This window comes from Microtus pennsylvanicus, chromosome 9 (genome assembly GCF_037038515.1).
Source record: "Microtus pennsylvanicus isolate mMicPen1 chromosome 9, mMicPen1.hap1, whole genome shotgun sequence".
Classification (NCBI taxonomy): Eukaryota; Metazoa; Chordata; class Mammalia; order Rodentia; family Cricetidae; genus Microtus; species Microtus pennsylvanicus.
Window position 1 is genome coordinate 66,527,755 of NC_134587.1, and position 26,779 is coordinate 66,554,533.

General features: G+C 38.0%; 1 protein-coding gene across 1 annotated transcript in view; it reads left to right on the top strand.

The window, feature by feature from the left end:
* Window positions 1-26,779, top strand: part of Kat6a (lysine acetyltransferase 6A) — a 77,349-nt gene that overhangs the window by 1,248 nt on the left and 49,322 nt on the right. The window contains exon 2 of the mRNA XM_075986332.1: window positions 1,259-2,173. Within this exon, the coding sequence (XP_075842447.1) occupies window positions 1,574-2,173 (600 nt within the window). The 5' untranslated portion in view covers window positions 1,259-1,573. The remainder of the gene's footprint in view (window positions 1-1,258; window positions 2,174-26,779) is intronic.

Sequence of the window (26,779 nt, forward strand, 5' to 3'; positions counted from 1 at the left end):
CTTCTCCAAAGTGAAGCTTCTTTTCCCCCAGGGGACTTCTTTTAGCTAGCTAATTTTGAAATAAACTTTGGCCCCAGGTACTAATGTTTTTGTTTTTGTTTTTTTTTTTTTTGCACCCTTCGCTTTCTTACCAGAGTTATAGTACTGTTTCTTCCCCAACATGTATCAATTTTCCTTTTGCTTTTAATGTCACTATTAAGAATACTTGCTGGAGGACCTTCCCCCCACACCCCCTTAGCTGTATTTAGATTGTACATGCTCTCCAGAATAAGAGAAGTTCAAAGTTAAACTTGGTTTTGGAGGGAAAAGTTTAGAATTCACATTATTTTAGTCATTAAGAAATGTGTATTTGCCGGATTCTTGACCCAGAAAAGTAGTCTGTTTGCTTTTGTTTTCCTGACTGTTCACTCTGAGATAGTAATTCCCAGTTCACGTCTTTATCAGGTTCACTTCTCTATAAACACACAGACAGGCAATATTTACTTTCCATATTATACATTTCATGTGTAGTGTTTGCATCTGATTCCAGTGATTCCAGGCCTTATTTTAGTTTATCTGTACATTGTTTATAAATAAGCATGTTGTCAGTTGTTACTCCCTTCAGTATACGGGTGTTAGTAAAAGTTTGAAGAAAGTTGGATTATTTTAAAATTCTTTAAGCACTTTCACACCAAGATATTTTCACTGTTTTTGTTTATGTTAATAACCTTATTGTGATACGTGAAACATGCTGCTTTTCTTTAGTATATGGACTAGCCAAATTGTCCTCAGTGCTTTTCTGCATATCCTTTTTTTTCTGCATATCTTATTGGCTATTTTTTTCTTCACTGGAATTTTGAAAGATGATTCACTCTTGCTTTCATTGCAGGATTCTTTCTACTAACCCAGACACTTGTTGAAGTACTGAATAGTTTGTTGGGGGAAAATTATGGAGGAAGAGTTGCACCCATAGACTGGTGAGCACAGATTGCGGAGGACAAGCTAGCACTCCTCTGGTTAGTTATAGCTTAAGGTCACTCCTGGAACATCTCATTTTATTTCTTCATTTTACCTTAACTACTCATATCTTTTTTTTTCTTTTGTGTTTATTCTAGTGGTTTCCAGTGCTTGTTTTGGAATTTTGATAGTATGATATTTAAATTCCGAAGGGTGCTTGATAAACACGTTGCTTTAAGAAAAGCCTAGGATGTTTCAGTTGGTGACTTATTTCTAGAGTGGGCCTTGATGGAAAACTGACATTATTTTAATTGCTTTTCAGGCTTAAGATGCTCATTTTCTGCTTGGAGCTGTGAATGAGATGTTCGGAGTCCGAGAGTATGAGTGGAGTACGGACCAGTGTGTGGTGCTATTGAGGAGTTCCAAGACACTTCAGAAACAACACGTTGTTTTGATTTTTAAGGTAAAATTAGGTTGCAGTTCTGTTTTGTGAAAGGAGGGAAGACTCAGGCCGGAAATCTTGTATGCTATGGTTTACTGGTTCCCACCCTCCGAGAATCTTGTTTTCCACTGTGTAAGACTTACTCAGCATCAGGATAAAGGGTAGCGACTCTATGGATATACGGAATCCCTCACCATGGTAAAACTCGCTAACCCGTTGTACACGGAGTGGATTTTGGAGGCCATCAAAAAAGTAAAGAAGCAGAAACAGCGACCTTCAGAAGAAAGGATTTGCAATGCCGTGTCTTCATCCCATGGCTTGGATCGTAAAACTGTTCTAGAGCAGTTGGAGTTGAGTGTTAAAGATGGGACAATTTTAAAAGTCTCAAACAAAGGTCTCAATTCCTATAAAGATCCTGATAATCCTGGGCGAATAGCACTTCCTAAACCTCGAAACCATGGAAAATTGGATAATAAACAAAGTGTGGATTGGAATAAGTTACTCAAACGGGCATTTGAGGGCTTGGCAGAGTCTGGAGGCTCAACTTTGAAAAGTATTGAACGCTTTTTGAAAAGCCAGAAGGATGTGTCTGCTGCCTGTGGAGGCAGTGCTGCCTCAGGCTTTCACCAGCAGTTAAGATTGGCCATCAAGCGAGCCGTTGGCCATGGCAGACTCCTTAAAGATGGACCTCTCTACCGACTCAACACTAAGACAGCCAGTGCTGATGGGAAAGAGGGCTGTGAGTCGCTCTCTTGTTTACCTCCAGTGTCACTGCTTCCACATGAGAAAGATAAGGTAAGAAACATTGGCATCGGTGTTGATGGTGCAGTTTAGAATAGGATTCACGGTCACATTTCTAGGGTCAAGACTTGGGGAGCTTTTGTGAGTTCCCACTGTGAAAGCTTAGTAGATGCTAATTGTTGTAGTACTTTAAAGTCTTTGAAGTCTAAGACTCAGAGTATAGAATGTTGACTTAATTATAAGAACTAACTTAGCTTAGCATGAAAACTTTTGATTGAAGGTTCTTCTAGTACCTTACAGTTGCAACTTGATAAAATTAGAAATACCGGAGATTTGGCTTTGAAATGAGTGGTTCACTCCAAGGAGTTTTTCCTTTCTTTTTTCATTTTGTTTGAGGCTGTCGTTAGACAGGAATGAGACAGATTCTTAAGATCCATCGCTAGCAAATCAGTCACTCTCAACTCTGTGTTTTGTATAGCTTCCTATCATATGTTACATTTTGTTTTGTTTTGTTTTTTTTGAGAAAGTGGGTCTTGCTGTAAAGCCCAGGCTGGCCTCAAACCTTGTCTCTGCCTTCCAAGAAGTGCTAAAATTACAGGTGTGTGCCACCACACCCAGTGTGGCTTTAATATATGATGAAATCCTAAATGTTATTTGTAACAGCTATAGTTATATGTGACAGGAATACAGTATTCTGTATTATAAAAAGTTCGGGAGTGTTTTGTACATACACACGTACCTTCCTCTGTTGTGTGCTATTCTGTCATCTTATGCACTTGAAGGTGTATCTTAATAGTAGTACAGCTTGGCCCTAATGGAGAATATTTGGGCACAGGAAGAATTTTGTCTGTGACTATTCCTTTACATTGATACTGTCTTATGTCAGTATAAGGCACTCTGCATTATTTGTAGAGTGAACTGTTAATGTGTTGTACACCTTAGTGTATATAGCATGCAAGCTATTTCTGGGAGAAGGTTTTTATTGTTTAATTTTTGAAATGGTAATATAATTACAACATTTCTCCCTTTCCTTTACTCTCCCAAATCTCCTTCCAATATATGACCTCTTTTTTACTAATGGTTATTACATACATATACGTACATACACATTTTTCACATATACACTGCATGTGTACATACATATATTCCTAATTATAACCTGTTCAGTCTTTACATGTTACTTGTATGTATATTTTCATGACTGTTTGGCACTGGACAACCAATTGGTGTGATTTTTTTTCCTGGGGAAAGCCACCTCTCTGATTCCTAGTTTTCCTCAGTTGCCTGTAGTTCTTTGTGTAGATTTGAGACCTTGTGGGCTTTTCTGTCTAGTTTGGCATGCTCATTGGTGTCATCCTTGTTCAGTTTTGTAGATGTACTCATTGGGACTGGAGTCCACAACTACCCTTTGATTGGCTGTGGCTTTCTGGAGTAGTCTATGGTTGTTGCAAAGAGAAGTTTTCTTGATGAGGGGTGAAGACTACACTTACCTGTAGTATAAGGATGTTAATAAATTTGTTTTTAGGGATTTAGTAAATTAGTGATTGTAGTTTCTTCTCCAGTAACCATGACTTCACTAGTATTCAGTGGTTAGCCAGGTTTCCAGTACCAGGCATGGCCTCCCTCTTGTTGAGTCCAGTTAGAGAACTGTTGTTGGTTACTGTCAAGATGTGAGGGTCACTATTGCATCCTTAACGTCATGCCATGTTGGTCCTTGATGTGGTTCATAGGCATCGTAGCTGGGTAAGGTTGTTGGCGACTTCTGGTACTATGAAAGCTAGGCCTCAGAGAGGGGAATTCAGGTCAATTCCAGTTCAGGGGTCTCTGGGCCCTGAGTCTGAAGGGCTGGTGTCTTCAGCAATAGAGACTTATTTTCCACTTTTAGAAGGCGACAGCAGTGGATTACAGGGTCTCTTGGACAGCCCTGACCAGCAACTCAAAAGAGGCTTTTCATGTCTAGTATTGGGTTTTTATTTGGAGATGTTTGGCTTTTCGAGGGGGCACCATCAGTCCAGAAAAGAAACGTTCATTAAAACTGTGTGTTTATGCACATTTATACACAGAATTACATGTATTACAATTTTTGTTTTTTTGTATGTAAACAGTTAATAGTATGATTCGTTACCCACCTGTATTCTCCTTCCTCCACTGTTCCTAGAGAGCCTATCTGCTTTCCAGTTTCCCCAGGGGATCACTTGTGTCCTGCTGTTTCTCTTTACCTCCTCCCACTTCTGCATTTTCCGTAAGAAGCCCCCCCCCCCATCACCACATTGTACATTCATTGTGTGTGTGCCCAGAGAGGCCAGGACGTCTGATCCTTAGAATTGGAGTAAGATGGTTGTGGGCTGCATGAAGTGGGTGCTGTGAACTGAATTTGGCCGTGGAAGAGTAACAAGCGCCCCAATCTCTGAGCCATTCTCCATTGTAGTTATCAGCATCCCATTAAATAACAAATTTTTGTTTAAGTAACAATCAGCATTTTTCTTTTGTTTTCTTGTGAGGGAAGATGTTGACATCGTCTTTCTAGGTAGCCCAAATTGGGCTCAGCCTTGTAGAAATCCTCCTGCCTCATCTCCTAGTACTGAGGTTAGAGGCATGTACTGCTATGTTTGGCAGTGGTATATTTTATTGGTGAATTATTTTTTATAATATTATTTTTTGCAGTTATAATTGTACCAATTCCCTTTCTTCCCTCAAACCCCTCCCATGCACCTCCTTAGTCTCTCAAATTTATAACCTTTCCTTTAGTTGTTGCATGTAGTTACACATATACATATAAATATATATATTTTTCTAAATACAACCTTCTCAGTCTATGTAATGTTACTGTATGTGTATGGTCTCAGGCTTGGTACTGGAGAACCAGCTATGGGACTCTTCCCTGTAGAAGACCCATTCACTCTCTGGCATTCTTCTGTTGCCTGCAGTTCTTTGTTTAGACTTGGGGCACTTCAAGCTTCCCTCTTCTGTGTTAGCATGTCCATTGGTATTTTAGTAGTTCAGGTCTTGTTTAGGCAGCCTTGTTAATGAAACTTCATGGGTGTAGACTCTGTGACATTTCTCGGAGATAGAATCTCACAGCAGAATTCCTGTTCCCTTGGTTCTTAAAAATCTTTTCTTCTACTCTTCTGAAATGATCCCTCAGCTTTGTGTTGTACAAATATTGGTTGGGACTGGCTTTTACCAACTGCGTTTTGATCAATTGTGGGTTTTTTGTAATGGTTTCTGTTGCAAAGAAAGTTTCTTTGATGAGGAGTGGGAACTACACTTAACCTGTGGGTATGAGGATACGAATTTGGACTTTAGTTAGAGATTATGCTGGTTTAGTAAAGTGATAATTGTAAATTTCTCTCCAAGATCTACGACTTCACTAACCTTGGGTAGTTGGCTAGGTTTCCAGTACCAGGCATTATTTCCCTCTTGTTGAGCAGGTCTTAAATCCAACGGGGATGAGGGTGGGGTGGGGTGGGGTTGGAGAGATGGCTCAGTGGTTAAGAGCACTGGCCGTTCTTCCAGAGGACCTGGGTTCAATTCCCAGCACCCACATGGCAACTTACAACTGTCGGTAACTCCAGTTCCAGGGGATCTTATATGACACCTTTGCACCAATGCACATAAAATAAATTAAAAAAAAATCCAACTAGAGGAACTATTAGTTACTGACAAGGTGTGTATGCCATGACTGCATCCTTAGGTTATTGTGCCATGCTGGCCATTGTGGGTCACAGATGTTATAGTGGACAGGACTGTTGGTTGCGTCCCTTCCTTAGAAGTTTGCCCGATGCCTTCTAGTAAGATGAAGGCTAGCCCTTGGAAGGAGGCTACAGTTCAGGTCCAGCACAGGGCCTCTGGGTCCAGTGTCTGAATTGTGTGGTTTCTTCAGCAAGTGGGACTTATCTTCCTCCCCTTGGGGGCAACCAAGGACAACAGCAATGAGTTAGATATTTTGGGAGTCTCTTGGACAGCCCTGACCACCAACTCAAATCTCATGTCTGATGTTAGAGTTTTTGTCTATAGCTTATGGTGGTATTGTCAGCCCAGATTGGAGGATTTCATTTAAACTATATATGCATGTGTGTACGCATACTTAGATGCTATTATATGTAATTTTAACTAGATAGATAATAATATGCTTACAACTTTTTTGGACAATCCTTACTATGATTTCACCCCTTCCCTCTTTCCTCTGTATTTACTTCCCTCCCTCATTAATTAGGATCTCCCCTTCGCTGTTTTCTCCATCAGGTGACTTGCACCCTGCTGTTCCCCTCCTTATTCCTCTTCCGTGTCCCATGGTCCCTCTGCATTCACTCTAGGTTATTTACTTAGGTCTGAAGACTTAGGACTAGGAACCACAAATAGAACATGTGACATTTGTCTTCCTAGGTCTCAGTTACTGCCCTCAATAGGATCTTTTCTAGTTTTATCCATTTAGCGAGAGTCCAATACAGTACATTTTAATTTAAAAAGATTTATTTTATTATTTATTTGTGTGCTTGTGTGTGTGCATGTACTCTAGAAGACCCTTGCTTGAATTCTCTCCCCTCTCTCTACTTTTGTCTGTCTGTATGCATGCAGGAGTCTCATAGGAACTATAAGAATGAGCTGTCACTGAGCTACATATAACATTTTAATTTTAAAAGACCAGGCTTACATAAAGTGTCAGTTGTGTATGTTCTTTAAAAAGCAGCCAGTTGATAATACAGTACAGGACAAATACAGATTCTAGGATTCTGGGACTTGACTTTTGGAAAGAACCCTGAGGACCCTCGTACAGTGTTTTGCAGCTGAACTGAAGGCTTTTCGTAAGGCCTTGCATTAAGGACATTTCATTTAGTAGAAACCTACTGGTTTGCTTTGATTAGAAATATCTGTTCATTGCTTCATAGCTCTAATGTGTAGTGCTACTAACTGAAATTAATATATTTGGAAGTAGATGTTTAGGAAGATTGTGTTTCTTTTGGGTAGAATTCCATGTGCACTGACTGATCAGTAGAGTGTACTTTGCATTTTGAGCTGTTCTCAGCTGCTTTTATGATATCTATGAAATTAGAATTGATGAGATTTGTTCTATATTTTTAAATGATTTTCATTTCATACGCTATTTTCAATAGTGTATTTCCTGAATGACTTTCCCCAAAGATGTGAAGAGCCCGCTTTCAGAATTATAAAACAGTGAACTCAAAGGTGAGAAATGATTCCTCCTCTGAATGGATTATAAATCTCCTCCTTTCATTGTATTTTAACTACTTTCCTTTCTCTTTTTCAAACTATCAAGTCAGTTTCTGTGCAGAATGGGTTGGCTTGCTGTTATGGAACCTCTGTATTCTAAATACAGACATATACACATCCCCAGAGTGTATCTGACAGTGATGGAGAAAGGAAGGTGTGGCCAGAAGTGATCCCACCTTTAGTTGTCAGTTAATTCAGATAGGTATTGAGTACCTGCTGTAGGCCGCACTTCTGGAATGCTATGTGTCTGTTGATTTGGGTAGCTGTGGGGTACTATAATATATATAGTTTAGGTTCCATGTTACTGGTCTTTTTATTTATTTTTTGTCTTATGTTGTGTGGGTGTTTTGCCTGCATGTATTTTTGTGTGCTGTGTGAATGCAGTTCCCACAGAGGCCAGAAGAGGGTGTCAGATCTCCTGGAATTGGGATTACAGATGGTTTGTAGTATAGATTCTAGGAGTCTTGTGGAAGATCAGCCTGCATTCTTGACCACTGCACCATCTTTCCAGCCGTGGTGTGACTAGTTTTTTTGTGATGATAGTCCAAATAATTAAAATGTTTTTCTGTAGAGTATTTTTGAGCATAATTTACTGAAACATTTTGTTGGAAAAGGGAGAGTTTTAATTAAGCTTGAGTGTATTACTCAGCTAAGTAAGTCACCTGGATCAGAAAGATTAAGTGATAGATCTCCTGCTTCCTACAATTTCTTGTTTCTCAATACAATGATTAACTAGGGTAGCCCATATTATCTAATTTTATTGCCATTTGTGTTCTGAATTTTCAGAGTTAGGTCTTTGACTGTGGTTTTGATTTTTTTTTTGAAGATTTTATTTCTGTGTGTGTGTGTGTGTGTGTGTGTGTGTGTGTGTGTGTGTGACGCATGAACATATGTAGAGAGTTGCTCACAGGGGCTAGAGATGTCAGATTTCACTGTGAGCAGCCCTGTGTGGTTGCCAGGGATTGAACCCAGACCTTCTAGAAGAACAGGAAGTACTCTAAACTGCTGAGCCATCTCTCTAGCTCCCAGCTTAGGTTTTTATGGTAGAGATACTGACTAAAACAGCTATGCTAATAAACAAACAAAATGGGATATGTTTTAAAGTTACTGAGAATGAAGAGTCACAACGTTTTAGTGGTTTGGAAACAGCCTTTATATAGTAAAATTGTTTAATATTTTATCTAGTTATAATAGTGATGATAGTAAGAATAATTTGTAATTGGTAATTAGCCTATTGTGATACTTTATTAAGAATGCAATGAATACTTGTCCTATTTAGTAGAGCTATTGTTTGTTTTAAATAAAGAAAACAAAAAAACCTTGTAAATGCAAAAAATAGTGCAAAAGAGATGAGGGTGTGGTGACATAGATGATACAGATTTTGCAGGACTGGATTTGACTCATTGGTAGAGCACTTAACTAGTATATACAAGGCCCTGTGTTTGATTCCCCAGAACGGCCCAAAATAGTAATTTTTGTCATATTACCAAATTGAAACTGGATTTGTTTCAATTTTTAAAAATAATGTGGTATTTATACATGTGGTATAATTTTGTGTCATACTCTCTCTCTCTCTCTCTCTCTCTATATATATATATATATATATATATATATTGTGGTGACTGTTAACAAGTCAGGGGTAGATCAGTTGTAAAGACACTTAGGGATTGGCCTTTTCTGTAGATGTACTCATTTTATTTATATATTTGTGTGTCTATCTGTCTGGGGGGCACATGTATCACAGCACATGTGTGGAGGATCTTGAGACCCAGGTTAGCTTGGGTTACATAGCAAGAGCCTATCTAAAAAAAAAAAAAGTATCATCTTTAGCACTGTTTTTTTATTGTTAAATACCCAGGACAAGCTTGAAAAATTTGTAATATTGCTAATAAACCATACAGGGAAAGCAGCAGACAGCAAATTGGGGAGTGGAAAAAAATGTTTGTGTAAGAGTTTACTGTCTGTAAAAGAAGACAGCTCATGCCTGTGCCTTTCCTTGTTTGCATAGTGGGTAGATTCTGTATATATAGGATATTATAGGACCTAGATGGGGGCAGTTGTCCTAGAGAGTTGTTGGTTTGCAATTCTTTTAATTTAGTAGAGTATAGATTCTGGATTTTCTTAGTCTTTGACTACAGTGAAGCATATAACTCCAGAGTGTTCTATAATTTATAATAAACAGAACTCAGAATATAATATATTGCTGCTTTGAGTGTGGTGCTGTATATTAGTATTTCCAAGTCTATTATTTAGGGACCCTTTAAGTGTCTGATTAATGGTGTTTACATTATCTTTCAACGTTTTCTTGTTTACTCTTTTATTTTCTTGAGACAAGATCTCACTGTGGCTCAGGATGGCTTTGAACTTTTGATAATCCTCAAGGCTTAGCTTCTTGAGAGCTAGAATTACCTAGATGAGAATCTTTGTTTTTGTTTTCTTTTGGGGGGGTTGGTTTTTTTTGTTTTGTTTTTTTTTTTTTTTTTTTTTTTTTTGTAATTTTGAGACAAGTCTCTCAATGTAGCCCTGACTGTTCTGGAACTTACTTTGTAGACCAGGCTGCCAGGCTGGCCTTGAACCTACCTCTACCTCCCAAGTATTGGGGTCAAAGACTTGTACCACCACATCTATCAAAATCCCTGTTTTTTCCAAAGCAGTAGGTCTTGACATTAATTGTCTTTAGAAAAACCTGAGGAACTTTAAAAAATAATCAGGAAAACAAGTTAGACCCCAGCAGAGGTGGCAGAGCCCAGGTTTTAGTGGGAGTGTCTTGGTGTGTATCTAGGATGCAGTGGAAGAAAAGTACCAAGTACCAAGATAATGCTTAGAGCCAGTATCTGGAGTAGGAACTGCTTAAGGGTTGCAGGGGATAAAAAAGTAAGTTTAATTTAGTAACTGAAATTTAGATAAGTGAGATAACTACACTCCCTGAAAATGTTTGGACGCAGGACTGTGTACTTCTGGAAACCTAAATTCTTTATTTTTGACTACCGTTTTCCTAATTGTCCCCTTTCTTTTTATTTCTACTATACTCGCTGTTTAAGTCACCTTCATGATTCTGATTGGAGGGTACTGCATTTTGTGTGTGTGTGTGTGTGTGTGTGTGTGTGTGTGTGTGTGTGTGCGAGCAGTAAGGCCAAGTTCAAGTTGTAGGAGAAGTTTGGTTCTCTGCTTGTGCTACATAGGTCCCAGGTTGTCATACTTGGCTGCAAGTACTCGTTGAGCCATTTCCTGGCCTTTAAATGCTGTTCTCCTAATTTCAAGTTTATGAATCGTCCTCTATTAATTAGTCCCTGTAATCTTGCATCCTTATCTTAAAAAGTTAAAGCAAACATTTTCCTTTCCTGCTCTTCTACAGGACTGATTGATTCATCCAACCATGTGGTAGGGTTCTACTCACTGATTTGTAGCCCAGGATTTGTCTCTATGTAATCTGTTTGAATTACAGTAATTCAGTATTTCCTTCAGACTCGGCTTTTTCATCCTAACACATACTCCCATATTCTCTCTTATAGATAGAACTGAATCTGTTCATCTATGTAAGCTCATTCCCCTGGAACCAGAGTTACAGACCATTATGAGTCACCATGTTGGTGCTTGAAATCAATCTCTGGTGATCTGGAAGAATGCCAGTGCTCTTAACTGCTAAGCCATTTACTTCTCCAGCCCCCTGCCTTGTTACTTTTATCTTTAAGCTTCTTCTAAAAAAATCTACATGTTTATTTCAGATCTGCTGCAGTCTGGCTTTTACCCCTACAATATTCGTATAAATTCTTCTTCTTTTTTCTTCTTCCTGTTTTAGACATGGGGTCTTGTTGTATAGCCTAGGCTAACTTTGGTCTTGATTCTGTCTCTTAAGTATTGGGTTTATAGGTGAGTGGTGCCACACCTGGCTTTAAATTGTTCTTGTTTGAAGTTTTCAGGTTTATTTTACTTGACCTCCAAACAGCCTCTTGTACTTACTGACTGTTCTTTTCTCCCTCTGTCTCTGGGATAATTCTTTCTTAAGCATTTTTTTCCCCTCCTCCTGTCGTTTTGGTAATGACTAAAGAAAGTTTCCTGGCATTTTATCTTGTGCATGTATCTTACTTGTTATTATCCTTATGGTCTGTCTATCACTTCCACTTTCCTGAGCTATCTCTGGACCTCGCTGAACTGATGATGAATTTCCTATCTTAATTTCAGACCTCTCTTCTGGATTCTGGGCTTGTATAACTCACCGGGTAGCTTTTATCTGTGTTATTTCTCACTGGCAGTGATCCCTATAGGATTTGTTAATTTTAATGTGCTCTCCTAATTTGTTACTGTAGTAAGAGCCATTTCTGTTGACTAACTCTTAAAATGGGAACTTCCATTTTATTTTTCACACCTCATTTGTTGCCTTTAGAGTTCTAAGCCGTTCCCACTCTTCTCATACCTTTGAATAGCTCTATTAATTAACCTCATCTCCATTCTAGCCTACTGTTCTTCAACAATTTTCTTATGCCTGACCTTAGTTTCCTCATTGGTTTTCTTGCCTTTAATATCATCCTCTTTTTCCAGTCAACACAGTTGCCCAGAATGACTTCATCTGAAGAGATTAAGAACATAGGCTTAAATTTCAGACCATTTGGGTTAGCATTCCACACTGGTACTACTTGCTTTATGACCTTTAATGTTTTGTACCACATATTTTTCTATGGAGATTAACAGGGTGTTTATTTCATAAAGAAGCTATAAGGATTTGTGTTAACATACGTCAGTGTTATGTGACTTTGTGTAGTGATAGAAGTACTGTGGCGCTATCCAGAATTAGCTAATGAGTTCTTAAAACATGGCTACTTGAGGAACTGGATTAATTTTATCTATCTGTAATTCAGTTGAAATAGCCACACAAATAATTACTGTTCTTGACAGTACAGAACATGTAAAATCCTAGGAATAGTAAAAAGATGCTCTGTTTGCTAGTATTATCACATTTTAAAATTAAATTGACTCCTCTGCTTAAACACTTTCCGTGCCATAACATATATGACTTATGACCCTACCTCTTGAGCTGCTCTGTGTCCTACTGCCACTTTATCCATGTCTGTGCTGGGAACAGAACCTGAGTCCTCTGGAAGATCAGTCGACCCATGCTTTGAACTTTTAAAGGAGCTTTTCTATAGGGACCTATGCTTTATTCGATCATGCTTAGGGAACTTCCAAACCAATTAGGATACAGTTACTTATTTTTACAAAAGCATGCGGGGTGGGAGGAGGATTTGTTTTATTGGGAAACTGATTAACAGGGGGGGAACACAGCAGTGAGGCAAATGTGAACACTTTGTTCTCATTAGATAAGAATAGACCACAAGAAAAGGCATCATTTAAATAAAAGGCAGCAGGCATTTCCACCAAACTGTCTTTTTAGTAGCTCCACGCCTTTGTCACTCTTTGCTGTCATCTTGGGCTTCCTGTGGTCCTACCTTGCATTGTAAGAGAGAGGGTGAGAGGATTGGGCTGTGTAACAAATAAATTACATACACAGATAAAACTGCCAAAGAACACTTTTTTTTAAAGGTAAGAGGTAACAAATGCTGGTAGATAAAGAGAATTTTAGTGTATTGTTGGTAGAAATGTAAAATAGGATAGTCATTATGGAAAATAATATAGAGGCACCTCAAAAAATTAAAAGTATAATTGTCACATGACCCAATAATCTTTTTTCTGGGCATATGACCAAAATAAATGAAGATACTCGCTTCTAAAGATATTGGTGTATATCTTCATTAAAGCATAACACTTGATAGCCAACACAGTGAAATAATGTATGTGTCTATTGATGGGTCAGTGGGTAAACTAAAATACACTGCTTTCATTATTCTACCTTAAAAAAATCATGCGATGGCCACAATATGTATATTACATTAAGTAACAAGGCCAGGCAGTAAATAAAATATGTGTGTATGTGTGCGTGCGTGTGTGCATGCTCATGGATGATCTGAAAAACAGCAATGGAAGGAATTGAATACCCAGATAGAGATAGTACAGTGTTTGTGCTGCAGTGCTATGGAAACAAAATGTAAGCCAAAGATGAAAATCACAGTTAGTCTAATACACAGGTCTGAGGATCTGACATAATTAGGAGGACTGCAGCTAATAGTGACATCTATTAACGCCTGTGTGTTTTCTTGAGAAGGTGTACATTTAAGGTACTGGTTGCCACAGCAGATAGAAAGGAAGTCAAGAAATGGTGGGTGTACAATTTGCTTCTGTCATTTTATATTCTTACATACATAACACATGGTTATATATCAAAGCAATCATTTTTGTATGTATATATGTCAAAATATATGGTATAGCTTAAATCAATGTAATAAAAATAGAGAAAAACCTTAAGTGTTAGGACATTTAGCACAGATAAGTAAAGACAGATTAAATAATAAATCCATTTTATTGCCAAGCAAAAGAAATGTTTTATATGGTTGGTTTGTGGTCACCATTGAGTCAGGTATCATATGGAAACAAATAAATGACAGTATATTGGCTAATGTGCTAGGCAAGAGCCTGCTATAAATTTCTTGTTAAATCTGTGCTTTGGGGTGTTGGGAACTTTTTATATGTAATTTTTCAGTAGAAACTTTCTTTTATTCTCTTTGCATGCTACGTAATTCATTGACTTTGTCATTTGTTGTAGATTAAAATCAGTTGTAAAATTTTTATGTTTGTTTTGTTTGAGACAAGGTTTAACCTCTAATTGTGTAGCTAAAGCGACCTCAATGCTTAATCTGTATCCCAGGTGTTGGAATTAGAGCTGTGTGCCACAATGAATTCTCAGTTCTTAACTTTCAAAGAAGACTGATACAAATAGTTTGTGTCTGCTGCCATCAGCCAAGTAGAACAAACCTAGAGAAGGAAAAGAGAGGTGACATCTTTTCCCATGGAAGTGGTGCTGTCATTTTTGTTAAGTGTTTCAGATTATAAAGAATTTTCCTTTCTCTTATTTATACTCAACTCAGTACTTTCCAGCCATATGACACTACCTCTAGAAAGACTTACAAAGCCCATGAAAATGACAAGCATTGAAAAAAATCTTGAGTGTTCTCTTTGCATTTGTTACATGTCTGTTAAACCATTTATGAAATTGCAGCTGCTGTTAATCCTTGTCTACAACTCTGTTAAGATGTTCAGAAAATGTTTTTCACACTGTCATTGCCAGGTTTAAATTTCAAATGATATAAATTAAGTTGGTGGGATAAATTGCTTGCTGCACAAGCATGGGACCTGAGTGCAGACTCCAAGCACAATGTTTTAAAAAACCAGACTTCATTTTGTAACATTTTGTAAATTCCAGCTTTGGGGATGGAGCTCATTGGCTAGGCTGGCCTGTCAAATCTAGGTTCAGTGAAAGACTGTCTCAAAAATAAATAAATACATCAAAATGTAGAAAGCAACTGTGGAAGACACCCAATAGTGGCTTCTGGTATCCATATACACATACACACCCATATCTACATAAACATATACATATATACCACACACATGCACATTCATACCCATATGTACATGAACACAAACATACATATAACATATATGCAAAACAAAACAAAATTATCCTGAACTGCAGAAAGGAGGGGTCAGAGTCATTATTAGTAGATGGTGAAGAAAGGGTGACCAAGCTACTGGGGGAGCTCGGGCAGTCCTGCTGTGCAGGTAAAATCTCCATAGGGGTCATCTCAAGGAAACCGTCTTGCTGCTTATACTTTACTAGGTAGATTTCTGTCGGATGTAAATGCCTTTTCATTTTCAGTGCCTGCAGTTTCTCAAACTAACAAAATAACGAACTCAAAATAGGCCAAAGAAGTCTATTTTGGGTGGCACATTCTGGCCTCCTACAGTCATATTTTTGGGTGGTATATCCTGAGCCCCAGCAGACTCTGCTGCATTAGTGAAGGGGAAGGTGACATTGAGTATCGATGAGCAAAACACCAAGTCATTACTCCATCAGGTTAGTCAAGCCTCCCCTATCTCCTCATTTTCTTGGTTCAGGCCTTCATCTTTTCTTTTTTGGGTTACATAATTATCTCTCAAAATAGGTTCTTTTCATTCAGTAAGTTGTGACAAAAACCACACATAGGACTATTGTGAGTACAGGGAATTGAGCCTTCAGAAAAGACCTTTGTCCTAAGAGAGCTTCCATTATCTTGCTGACTCCTATGTTTTTATCTCAGTGTGCTCTCTGAAGTATTTTATCCTCCACTTGTAGTACTTAAGTCCAATACCTTGGCCTTTTGGTATACTGTAGTTACAAGCAGGCGCCACACCCTATTAACTTCTTCCTTGCTCTTTTGGATCTCCCACCCCAGTACAAATGTAAACATCCACTATAGTCAGTTGTCATTTCTGTATTACAGGTTCTATGTATGCAGATTCAGTCAGCTGCAGATTAAAATAAGAACTGCACTAAATGTGTAGACTTCTTGTCTTTCCTTTAAACAATACAGTATAGCTATTTTATATAGCGTTTGCATTGCATTAGGTACTACAGGTAATTTAGAGATGATTTAAAATGTATTTGGGAGGATGTACATAGGTTATGTGAATGCTGTGTCATAGTATATGAGACTTTTGAGCCTCTCTTAGATTTTGGTATTTTTAGAGGTGGGGACTGGAAACAATTTCTTGTGGATATTAAGGGACTGCTTCACTTCATTTATCCTCATTCACTTAGCATCTTAGTGAGGTATTTTTATTTTTGTATTTATGTGCATTTTTAATGCTCTGGGTGATACAAGTATTGTGATTTGCAAAATGTAAAGTTCTTTTTAATACTCACAGGGAGAAACTCTGCTAAACCTTGTCTTAGACACACTTCTTAGTGCTTCCATAATAGACGGACACTGTGTTACAGTGATCTTCATAACAGGCCTTCATAACTGAGTATATCACTTATGTCATAGGTTATGTTAAGACCTAGAAAGCTATGTTAACTTATTTTTTTAAAACGTGTATGTAACAGGAGGGGCTGCTTGTTGGGGTTTCTGTCTTGCCCGGTTCCCACAGTCATTAGGTCCCAAAGAATCACACAGAAGGTCTACATAAGATTATAAACTAATTGGCCCATTAGCTCAGGCTTCTTATTAGTTCTTTTTATAGCTACTCTCTTAACCAACTGTCAGAAATTTAGGACAGAGACAAAGAGAATCTGGTGCCAATAATGGTTGGACCCATAGTGGTGCTGCACAAATGGCTTTTAAGCCTGACTAGAATGACTATTAAGTTAGTGATGCTTAGGCTTGTTACATACTTTGTCAGGCAAACCCAGTACTACCCCACCCTCAAAGATGAAAGGAAGCACCAGGTCAGCAGATGTAAGTCTACTCACACTCTGGTTCTTTGGAGGAGTTGTACATACAGAGAAAAGTTTGGAGCTGGTAAAAGACTTGTGTTGGAGGTAGCCAGGCAGAAAAGTCTTGGACTTCCTTAAAACCTTGAGGGTAAGCCAAGATTTCTGAATGTGTGCCAAAATTAGTAACTAATTGTACCCTTGGGTACAAACATCGTCCCCCCCCCCATAGAAAACTAGTATTTTGATAGCTCACTCAGCAAGTACTTAGACTAAATGATCTTCTGACCTATTAATTGTTCATTAAGTTTTTGGATTGGTGTTGAAGGATATTCCCAGATAAGTTTGCATACTCCTTCTAGTTATCTTTTCTTTTTTTTTAAATTATTTATTTATTATGTATACAATATTCTGTCTGTGTGAATGCCTGCAGGCCAGAAGAGGGCACCAGACCCCATTACAGATGGTTGTGAGCCACCATGTGGTTGCTGGGAATTGAACTCAGGACCTTTGGAAGAGCAGGCAATGCTCTTAACCTCTGAGCCATCTCTCCAGCCCTAATTATCTTTCATAAAGATTGGAAAGGTAGTGTTTTGAGTTTTTTGTTTGTTTGTTTTTTGGAAAGATAGTGTTTTAATATTTGTGTTGAAGTCTCGTGAAAAGCAGAGTTGGATTTTTAAGTTTATTTTCACTTAATAGACTTCAGAATTTTTGGAAATTGAAAATCATAAGCAAGTCACATTGTAGAACTTTGTCCTCTATTTTTAGGTTTTAGTTTGGAAGTTGTAAGAATAATGTAATTGAGACAATAACTTTAAAGATAAGGTTGTCACTCCAGAATTGTTTTTGTTGCTGCTGTTAGACAAGTAAGTTCTTTTTCTGTAATGAGATACTGCATACATGGAATTTTAATTTAACTGATTATGGAATGTAGTTAATTCAAATCTTTTGATTTGACAAAGGATGCTAATGTTTGTAGCAAAACAGAAAACACCAAGTAGGATATTAAAAAAGCACACAGGTCCACATGTTTTAGTCATCTTAAGCTTTTCTCTTTGCCCGTAAGTTACTTCCTTCATGAGACACTATTGGAAAGCACTTTCCATCCGGAGTACAGTTACTCTGAAATGTTCTAAAATATCAGTGCTAAAAATGATACTGATAATTTTATTCTTATATAAAGTAATAGCCAGTTCTTACTATATCTCAATTCTTATATCTCATTTCTTTATTTCATTTAAATCAAATAGATCTTACTACTCTTAACCTTTCTTTTTCAGTTTTGTGGGTAAATATTTACAGTGCTTTCATTGATGTATCTTTAGTAATTGATAACTAAACCAGACAGCTTTATATTAGAGACCCTGGAGTAATAATTCAGTAGCTAACAGCGCTTGTTCTTTTGCAGAGAACTAGGGTTTGTTTCCCAGGACCCAGATGATGGCTTACAACCACCCATGACTCTAGTTACAGGGGATCAAATGCCTTTTTCTGACCTCTTCAGGTACCAGGAATGCATGAGTTGCATATCCATACATACAGGCAAAACATTTATACACATAAAATCAAAAAAAAACTATTTTAAAAATGAATGATGAAATGTGATCTGAGACACTTGGTTTAAAAGCTAACCTTGCACAGGGTACTGTGCATTCAGAGTTTTGTATACTGTAGTTTCTGTTCAAAGCCACTTGCAAGCTAAAACTTTATAGATACCATGTGTTCATTTTTTATATTTCTTTATTCAAATTGAAAATTGCAGTCTTAAGATATCTTTCATTGGTGTAGAGTTGTGCCAATATAATTGTAATTAGCCACTTAATTTTATTTTTCTGCCTGCTTGCCTACCTGTCTTATCTATATTAATTATCTATCCATTCATCCCCCCACCCCCCTACCCACCAATCCATCCATTCAAGACTGGGTTTCTCTGTGTAGCCCTGACTGTCCTGGAACTCACTCTATGTATCAAACTTTCCCCAAACCAGAGATTTGCCTGCCTGTGCCTTCTGAGTACTGGGATTAAAGGTGTGTGATACCACCACCTGATTACACTTAGTTTTAAATTAATTAAAAACAACTTAATGACAGTACCACTAACCCACATTGGCTAGTGACTACTCTCTTAGATAGCTCAGACACAGATCATTTTCTTTCCTCTAGAAGTTCTTAGAATAGTCTAGACAGTGAAAGAGAGACTGTTAGCAGGTGGAGCATTTCTCTTAGGTATGTGGTGTGTGTTCATGTATGTATGTGTGTTCCTGTGGAAGCTGGAATTTGACATCAGGAATCTTCTTAAATCACTTTCTACCCTGTCCATTGAGGCAGCTTGTTGCAGTCAAATCTAGAGCTTGCTAATATGCTAGTCTGGCTAGCCAGCTTGCTTTAAGGATTCTGTTTTTGCTATAATTACTAGCCAGCCTCCATGCTCACCCTGTCTTTACATGAGTCATAGAAATCCATACTCCACTTTTAACACTTGAATGGCAAGCACCTTAACATTGAGTCACACTTCTAGCCCTAGGTTTCAGGATTTTTGGAATTAAAAATGTTGTTTTCAGATTATCCTAATGAGATCGTTGTGATTTGGTGTCTGTGCAGCAAGTTTGTGTGTTTATACTCTCACCTTATCTTTTATTCATCATATTAGGCTGTAGTATTTGGGTCTATGTAGAATAGAATTTACAAATGCATATTCTATGTAAAGAATTAATTCTAAATATATTGTTTCTTGTCATGAAACAAGATAATGAGAGATTGACTTAATGGAATTTAAATTGATTGGCATTATGATGTTAACAATTGAAATTGTAATGAACCTACTTGGTTTGGGAAAATTTTTATTGTTTCAGGCTAACTCAACTTTAATTCTCCATCTCTAGATGCTATGGATTGAAAGTGTTTAGAGCCTGAACTCAGTCCACATGCTTGGAAAGTACCCACTCTAGACTGGCCACTGGCTTTCACTATTGCCAATTCGTTGTGATTGCTCTTTCTAATTACCCATTATGGCTACCTTTGACTAGATTTATGGATGACTTGGGAGTAGGGAACCCTGATGTATATTCAGAATACTCAGAGACCTGAAGAATAATCATACCAAATATACCATTTTGCAGATTAACAGCCCTGACATCTCTGTAGTTGGAGAATTAGGATTAGAGAATTTATTTTCTGTCAGGGTATCTACCACCGTTAGCTATTGATTTATTGATATGAAAGAGGACCCAAATTAATCTGGGTTGAGGCTACTATGAACATAAGAACTGTGCTGTTGTAAAATAAAAGTTACTTATAAATAAATCCTTATCTCAACACTATCTCCTGTTTGTTTTTCATGGTCTATTCTTGGGGGTATTTATGTATTTTTTTTTTAAACAAATTACTTACTTTGGGATCTGGAGAAAGGACTCCACAGTTAACAGTACTGGCTGCTCTTTCAGAAGACCTGGGTTTGATTCCTAGCACCTACATTACAACTCTCAGTTATCCATAACTTCAGTTCTAGGAAATTCAGTGTCATCTTGTATCATTATCTACACACAGTAGATGTGCAAGAGGTGCACATATATGCAGGAAAAACACTCACATCCATTAAAAATGATTTATTTTATTAATTATGTGTGTGTGTGTGTGTGTATGTGTGCGTCTGAGTGTGGGTTAGTGTATGTGAGTGCAATGCTCATGAAGCCAGAGAGGACATTAGATCCCTTGGAGCTGGAGTTACAGGTACTTGTGAGCCGCCCCTGGGTACCAAATTGTCCTCTGGGAAAGCAGTACATAGTCCTTAAGTGCTGAGCCATCTCTCCTGCCCCAGATGTTGTAGTAGTTTTAGAAATGACAGCATTATGATCTTAAAGTGTTCGGGGGTTTTAGACTAGACAAAATTGACTAGCTCAAAAAAGGGGTGAGGTAATAATTGAGTTGGTAGAGGGCTTTCCGAGAAGGCCCAAAACTTGGGTTTGCTACCGTGTGAGCTGAGTATGATGGTACATTCCTGTAATTTCAGTACTGAGGAGGTGAAAGGCAGAGGATCAGAAGTCCAAGGGCACCCTTGGCTACACAGTGACTTTGGGGAGATGCATGAGACCCTTTCTCAATAAAATAAAATTAACTGGTTTCTTAAAATACTGCAAGTGTGACTTTGTATTGTGTTTGGGGAATAGCTAAGACGTATGGTGGTAGAGTGTTCATTTATAGAAACTAATAAAACTCAGTGAGCTCCAAATTCAGAGCTCTTAATTTTATAGCCTAGATTACGGTTTTGCTTTCAATATAACTATTATGCGCACACACGTTTGTACATAGGCTACAGATGCGCAGCAGAGTGCTAAAACAGGAGTCTTTCTTAGGTAGAGACAAGACTATGTTACTAAATATCTGGGCTGTTTATTAAAAGTCAGTGTTGGTTCCCCAATGAAAAATTGAAAGTGGTGGATGTACATTAGGTATTTTTATAATTGTTATTTGATAGAATACTCTTCTCAGAAACATTACTGATTTATTTCTGTGGCCTGTGCTTTAGATGGGCTGGCAGATCAGGTCAGATTTTTTTTGCAGAAATTATTCTCTATCAGGCTAGAACCCTCATCTCTTTCTCCCAAGGACTGAGAACAGTTTTAGTAGGGACTCTTTATTTGGGAGGCAAGACTTTAATTATGGGTTGTTTTTTCCCCCAGTGACAGTTCCCTTTTCTGCAATTGTGCCTTCAATGGAGCCATGCATCTGTGTACACATAGACTTGCAGAATTGGAGTCTGTGCAGCATGTTATCTTTGTAGACATCTTTGTGCCATACCAATGTGCACATAGGGGTTCCTGGAAGATAACTTTTCTATTCTTGCTCCTCCTTTCAACTTTTAGATCTGGTGATTTTACATAGATAAACTTCTGGTTAGAAAAACAGCAGAAGAAATTTAGTATCTGCCAAAATATTGGCAGTGTGAAACCAAGCTGGCTGCTTCAGCCTCCTTCCCTGATCTCTGTAGGTGTACAGCCTCATTTGTCAGGCTTTCCTTACTGAGCATTACATCACTGTGCACTCCATCTTTACAGCACCCTGGCTTTTCTTTTGAAAGCCACTGTCATCACGTTTTAACTTGTTAACCCCTTAAGGCTTTGTGTTGTGCATGAAGAAGGAAGAACATATTTAAGTCTGAAAGAAGAATCTTAATTTGATACTATGTTGATATACAGTATGCTTGTGTGTGTGGAAAAGATAAGGTACTGATAATTAACTCAAATTGTTTTGAAAAATTTTTTTTGGAAGAAAGCTATTTTCTCAAAGAATTTTGAAGACAGCTTAGGAAACTACTGATGTTTAAAATGCAAATATTTACTGTGGTTGAATTCATAAGAACCAAAATTTGAAAATAACTTTTATTTATTGATGTTTCTCATTTAGACTATAGATAAATGAACTGTTGTCTGTTCTTATTAGAGAATGTTACTAACAACAAAAAGGAACAAACTGTGATATACAGCAATTACCATGAGTAAATGTCAGATGTGCTGTGCTGTGGGAAAGGGGCCAAAGGCTACTATGTAATTCTGTTTATATATAGAAGTGCTTTGATTTCTGTTGTATTTCTGGAAGTAGTGAGTGTAAGTCCTCTACCATGGAGCCACACCCCAGTCCAGAAGTACAGAACTGTAACTGCTGGTTCGCATCAGGCATAGCCTTATGCAGAGCTGAAACTGCTTCATTTGTTCATTGTTACTGCATTAAGGAAGACAGTTGTGATTCTTATTTTCAAGATTGCTAATAAAGTTGAGTATCCAGAATATTAGACCTCCAGTGATTTTAAAGAAAAAGCAAAACAAAGGTTGTTGCGTTTGTTTTGTTTTGCTTTTTAAAGAAAAACAAAACCCCAACTTGTTATTCTTTCCTGAAGCTTAATGACAAGGTTAAACTCTTAGTCTTTAAAAAGCTTTATAATTGATGGAGCTAGAGATGACTCAGTGGTTAAGAACATTTGCTGCTCTTGCAGAGGACTTGGATTTTGTTCTCAGTAATACCATGGCAGCTCATAACCTTCTGTAACTCCAGTTGGAGAAGCACACATGTGGTGCACTTGCATACACAGAGGCAAAACACTCACATACATAATAATACATATTTGAAGCTTCGTAGTTCTTTAGAAAATAACGTGAGATTCTCCCCACGACCCAGTACCAGTCCTTTGTGTTTGCAGTAGTTTGGGACAGCCGTATCTTGAATAGGTTCAGTGGGGCACCTTGAGTTGTTCCTTAAAATGGTCCATGCTATACTATCACACACTTAGTGTGTCTGCACTATTCTTTCAGTTGCAGTATATGAGCTAAGAACAGAGAGTTGGCTTTATTACAGCTTTGTTTCTCAGCATCTACCTCAGAATCCTTATAAGTACAATGGCTTAATGGTGTGTGGTGGAGGTAACATTAAAGATGAGACTAGTATGATATGAGTTCATTAAGTTTATAGTCTGCTAAGACAGCCATATCCAAATCCCATAGATGAGGTGGCTCAAACAGCTGATATTTGTTTTACCATGGTTCTGCATGCTAGAAATTCAGATGAGGGCCCGATGAAGTTTGTTTCTGTTAAGACTTCTTGCCTTGCAGATTGATGTCTTCTTGCTATGACTTCTCATGGCATTTTTCTATGCTTATATTCTTGTAGTGTTTCTTCCTTTTCGTTTTTCGAGACAGGGTATCTGTTTCTCTGTAGCTTTGGAGCCTGTCCTGGAACTCGCTCTGTAGACCAGGTTGGCCTTGAACTCGTAGAGATCCACCTGCTTTTGTTTCCAGAGTGCTGGGATTAAAGGCATACACCACTACTTCCTGGTGTGTTTCTTTCTCCTAAGACATGTCAGTCCTGGTAGATCAGGACTCTGTCCTTTGACCTCATTTAGCTTTAATTGCTTTTTTAAAGATTTTGTTTCCAAATACAGAAAGATACTGTGAGTTAGGACTTCAACATATGCATTTTGAAGGAAAGGCAGTTTGGTTCGCTGACTTCCTGCAAATAGATGAGTATGCTGCTTTAGTTGCGTATGCAGCTTGCAGAACAGGTTCATTTGGGCTCACAGTCCATCATGGCAAGGCAGTTGTATCAGCAGGAACTAGAGGCAGGTGATAACATTGCATCCTCAGCCAGAAAGCCCCAGGAGTGAATGCTGGTGTTCAGCTAACTTTTTCCTTTTTATACAGTTTAGATCCTAGACTGTAGGAATGGTGTTGCTCATGGTCACATGGGTCTTCCATGCTCAGGTAAACCTTTGTGGATACATCCTCATAGACACACCCAAAGGCATGTTTTCTATGTTCATTCTGAATCCAGTTAAATTGATGCTAAAGACTAACTAGGTATGCCAAGTTATTAAGATATCTTACAGTATACCAGTCCAGACCTAGCCAGAGAAATGCAAGTCAACACTAGACATTTCATTGGAGAGAGTAGTATAGAGAGTTGATAAAGCAGATAGATCTGAAATGAAAAGAAAAGGAACACTGAAATAACACAGAGAAGGTGTTAATTTACTGAAGCAGTTATTACCTCTTTGGATGAGGGAACCAAGAGAGAAGTTTGAGTTTTTCAGTGGTTGGAGAAGCAGCTACACGGAGCTATCTCAACTTTGTGAAGAGGACCCACTGCCTGGTTGCTTCCAAAGGCTTGGACAAAGGACCCCACAATGCTGGGGCTCCTTATGACAGTGATTCTCAACCTTCCTAATGCTGCAACCTTTTAATACATACAGTTCCTCAATGCTGTGGTGCCTCCAACTGTAAAATTATTTTCATTGCTACTTTATAACTAATTTTGCTACTGTTACGAATTGTGATGCAAATATCTGTGTTTTCTGATGGTCTTAGGTGACAGCACTGCCTTATCTCAGTTTTCAAGATTACTTTAAAGGTTAAGTGTGTCGGTTATCATACCCCTTTATACTAAAGAGATGTCTTGTCCAGAATAATGCTAGAACTGGGAGCACCCAGTGTGTCTCTAAGCAATACTCCAACTGATTCTCAAGGGAAGGACACAAGGGACTGCCAAGGAAGGGATAAAATAATTTGGAGAAAGAACAGAAGGTATTACCTTGGGCCAGGTGTGGTGATTCAAGCCTGTCTCAGCACTCAGGAAGCAGAGGCAAGAAGGTGATTGCAAGTCCAAGGCCAGCCAGGCTTACAATTTAAGTTCCAGATATCAAGACTGAAATCAACAGAACCCTTTGTAAATAGGTGAGTAGATTAGGAGTGGAGGAAGGTGGAATGCTAGGGAGGTTGGTACTTGGAGAAGGGATTGGATGCTAGCATGTAGCAGTTAACCATTGGAATGTTAGGTTGAGCCTTGTGAGTAATTGGGTAAAACATTTCAGGATTAATCTGACAGCAGTGTGTAGAAAACAGTTAGGACATAAAGCCAGGGGTGTCAGTACATATAAGAGATTGCATGTTAAACCTCAAGAGTCAGGTATATAAAAGAAACTGAAGTAGAAATGAGAACAAAGGAATCATCATTTGGAAAACCTGTTTGGATGACTGAGGAAGATGGGGTGTCACTGACAGAAAACAGCTCTCAGATAATCCCTAAACATTCGGAAGATAAGCCTCCACAGCTTCCTAGGATTCAGTTTAAATTCAGAAGCCCAGCAAGATGGCTCTGCAGGCAAGGGTGCTTGCTGCCAACCCTGACAGTCTGAGTTCAGCCTCAAAGAGGGAGAACCAGCTCCCAAAGGCTGTTGTTCTCTGTTTGTGTCCAAGGGTGGCATGTGTACACACACAGTAAATAAATGTAATAAAAATGTTTAAAGAAATTAAATTTGACAAGCATTTCTATTATTGTTTGTCACCCAACTAAGTAATAAAAAGTCATTTAGTTTACTGTTAGATGATTACTTAATCTAAATTTATAAATTGACATATATAGTAAAAATGAAAGCTGAAATTGATCTTTACTAATCTAATTGACTTTCTTTTGCCACCAATCTTACCATTGTATCTGAATGTTGATGCTCTTGAATAAATTAGTGATAAAATTAATTCAATTTAGTTACACCTAATTACAGTTCCCCAGATTATAGAATCTAGTGGAGAGGGTTTGCATACATAACTGAATGACCTCTTTGGAAATAAACACTGTTCTCTGACACTGTAATCTAATTTCAAGAAAGTCTCATTTTAGTACATTTAGTTCATTTAATACTCAAGGTGATGATGGTGTGATTGGAAGAATTAAAGAGTGTGACATAAACTGTCAAAAGGGATTTGGAAGGAGCTGAAGCTGTGGAAGGTGATTATAGGGAGGAAGTGGACTGCTCAGTAAAACGGAGATTGAAGACTTAACCTGGCTGCAGGGGAACATGGTGCTTCGGTGTCAAGTTTTTACCACCATCACCACCACCTCTCATTGTTTTAGAAAGACTTATTTTATTTATGTGCTTGTTTGTGTTTGGATGCTGTGTGGGTGGGTGCCCATAGAGGCCAGAGGAGAGCGTTTGGTCTCTTAGAACTGGAGTTATAGGGCAGGGATTATAAACTGCCTTGTTTGGGTGTTAGGAACCAAACTCAGGTCCTCAGGACGAGCAATAAGCTCTCTTAACCACTGAGCCATGTCTCCAGCCCCCTAGTACTCAACTTGAACATCTTTTTCATTTCCTTCATGATGGCATTCCTGAGAATAGTCCAGACCTAGTCTTTATCTTTTAGGTATTTATTATATATATATAACAGGATGCTTTGGCAATAGATATTTTCAGTGTTTTGCATCTGCTAAAAATTAAGTTCTGTGAATTATATATCTTTGATAGAGAATTAATTTGTAGTTATATTTACCTGATTGTTGGAGAAGAAATGGTCAGGACAAAGTCCTGAAAATCACTGGGAGACTCAAAGAGGTAGGATCTAGGTTGTCACTTTAAGAAGAGATTTGAGAGAAGTTTATGGTGGTTCATGCAGAGTAATCTTACTAGATAAGAGAAATGGTGTCAGAAATAGATCTTTGATAACGAGCATTACTTGATGCACGATTTTTGATCCTTAGACTTGACTTGCCATGAAGTTGTTAAGGTGAGTTATTTTTTATGTAACTGGATAAGAAAATTCAGCCTTTATGTAGGTATAATAAGTATGAAATAGTGAAATTTT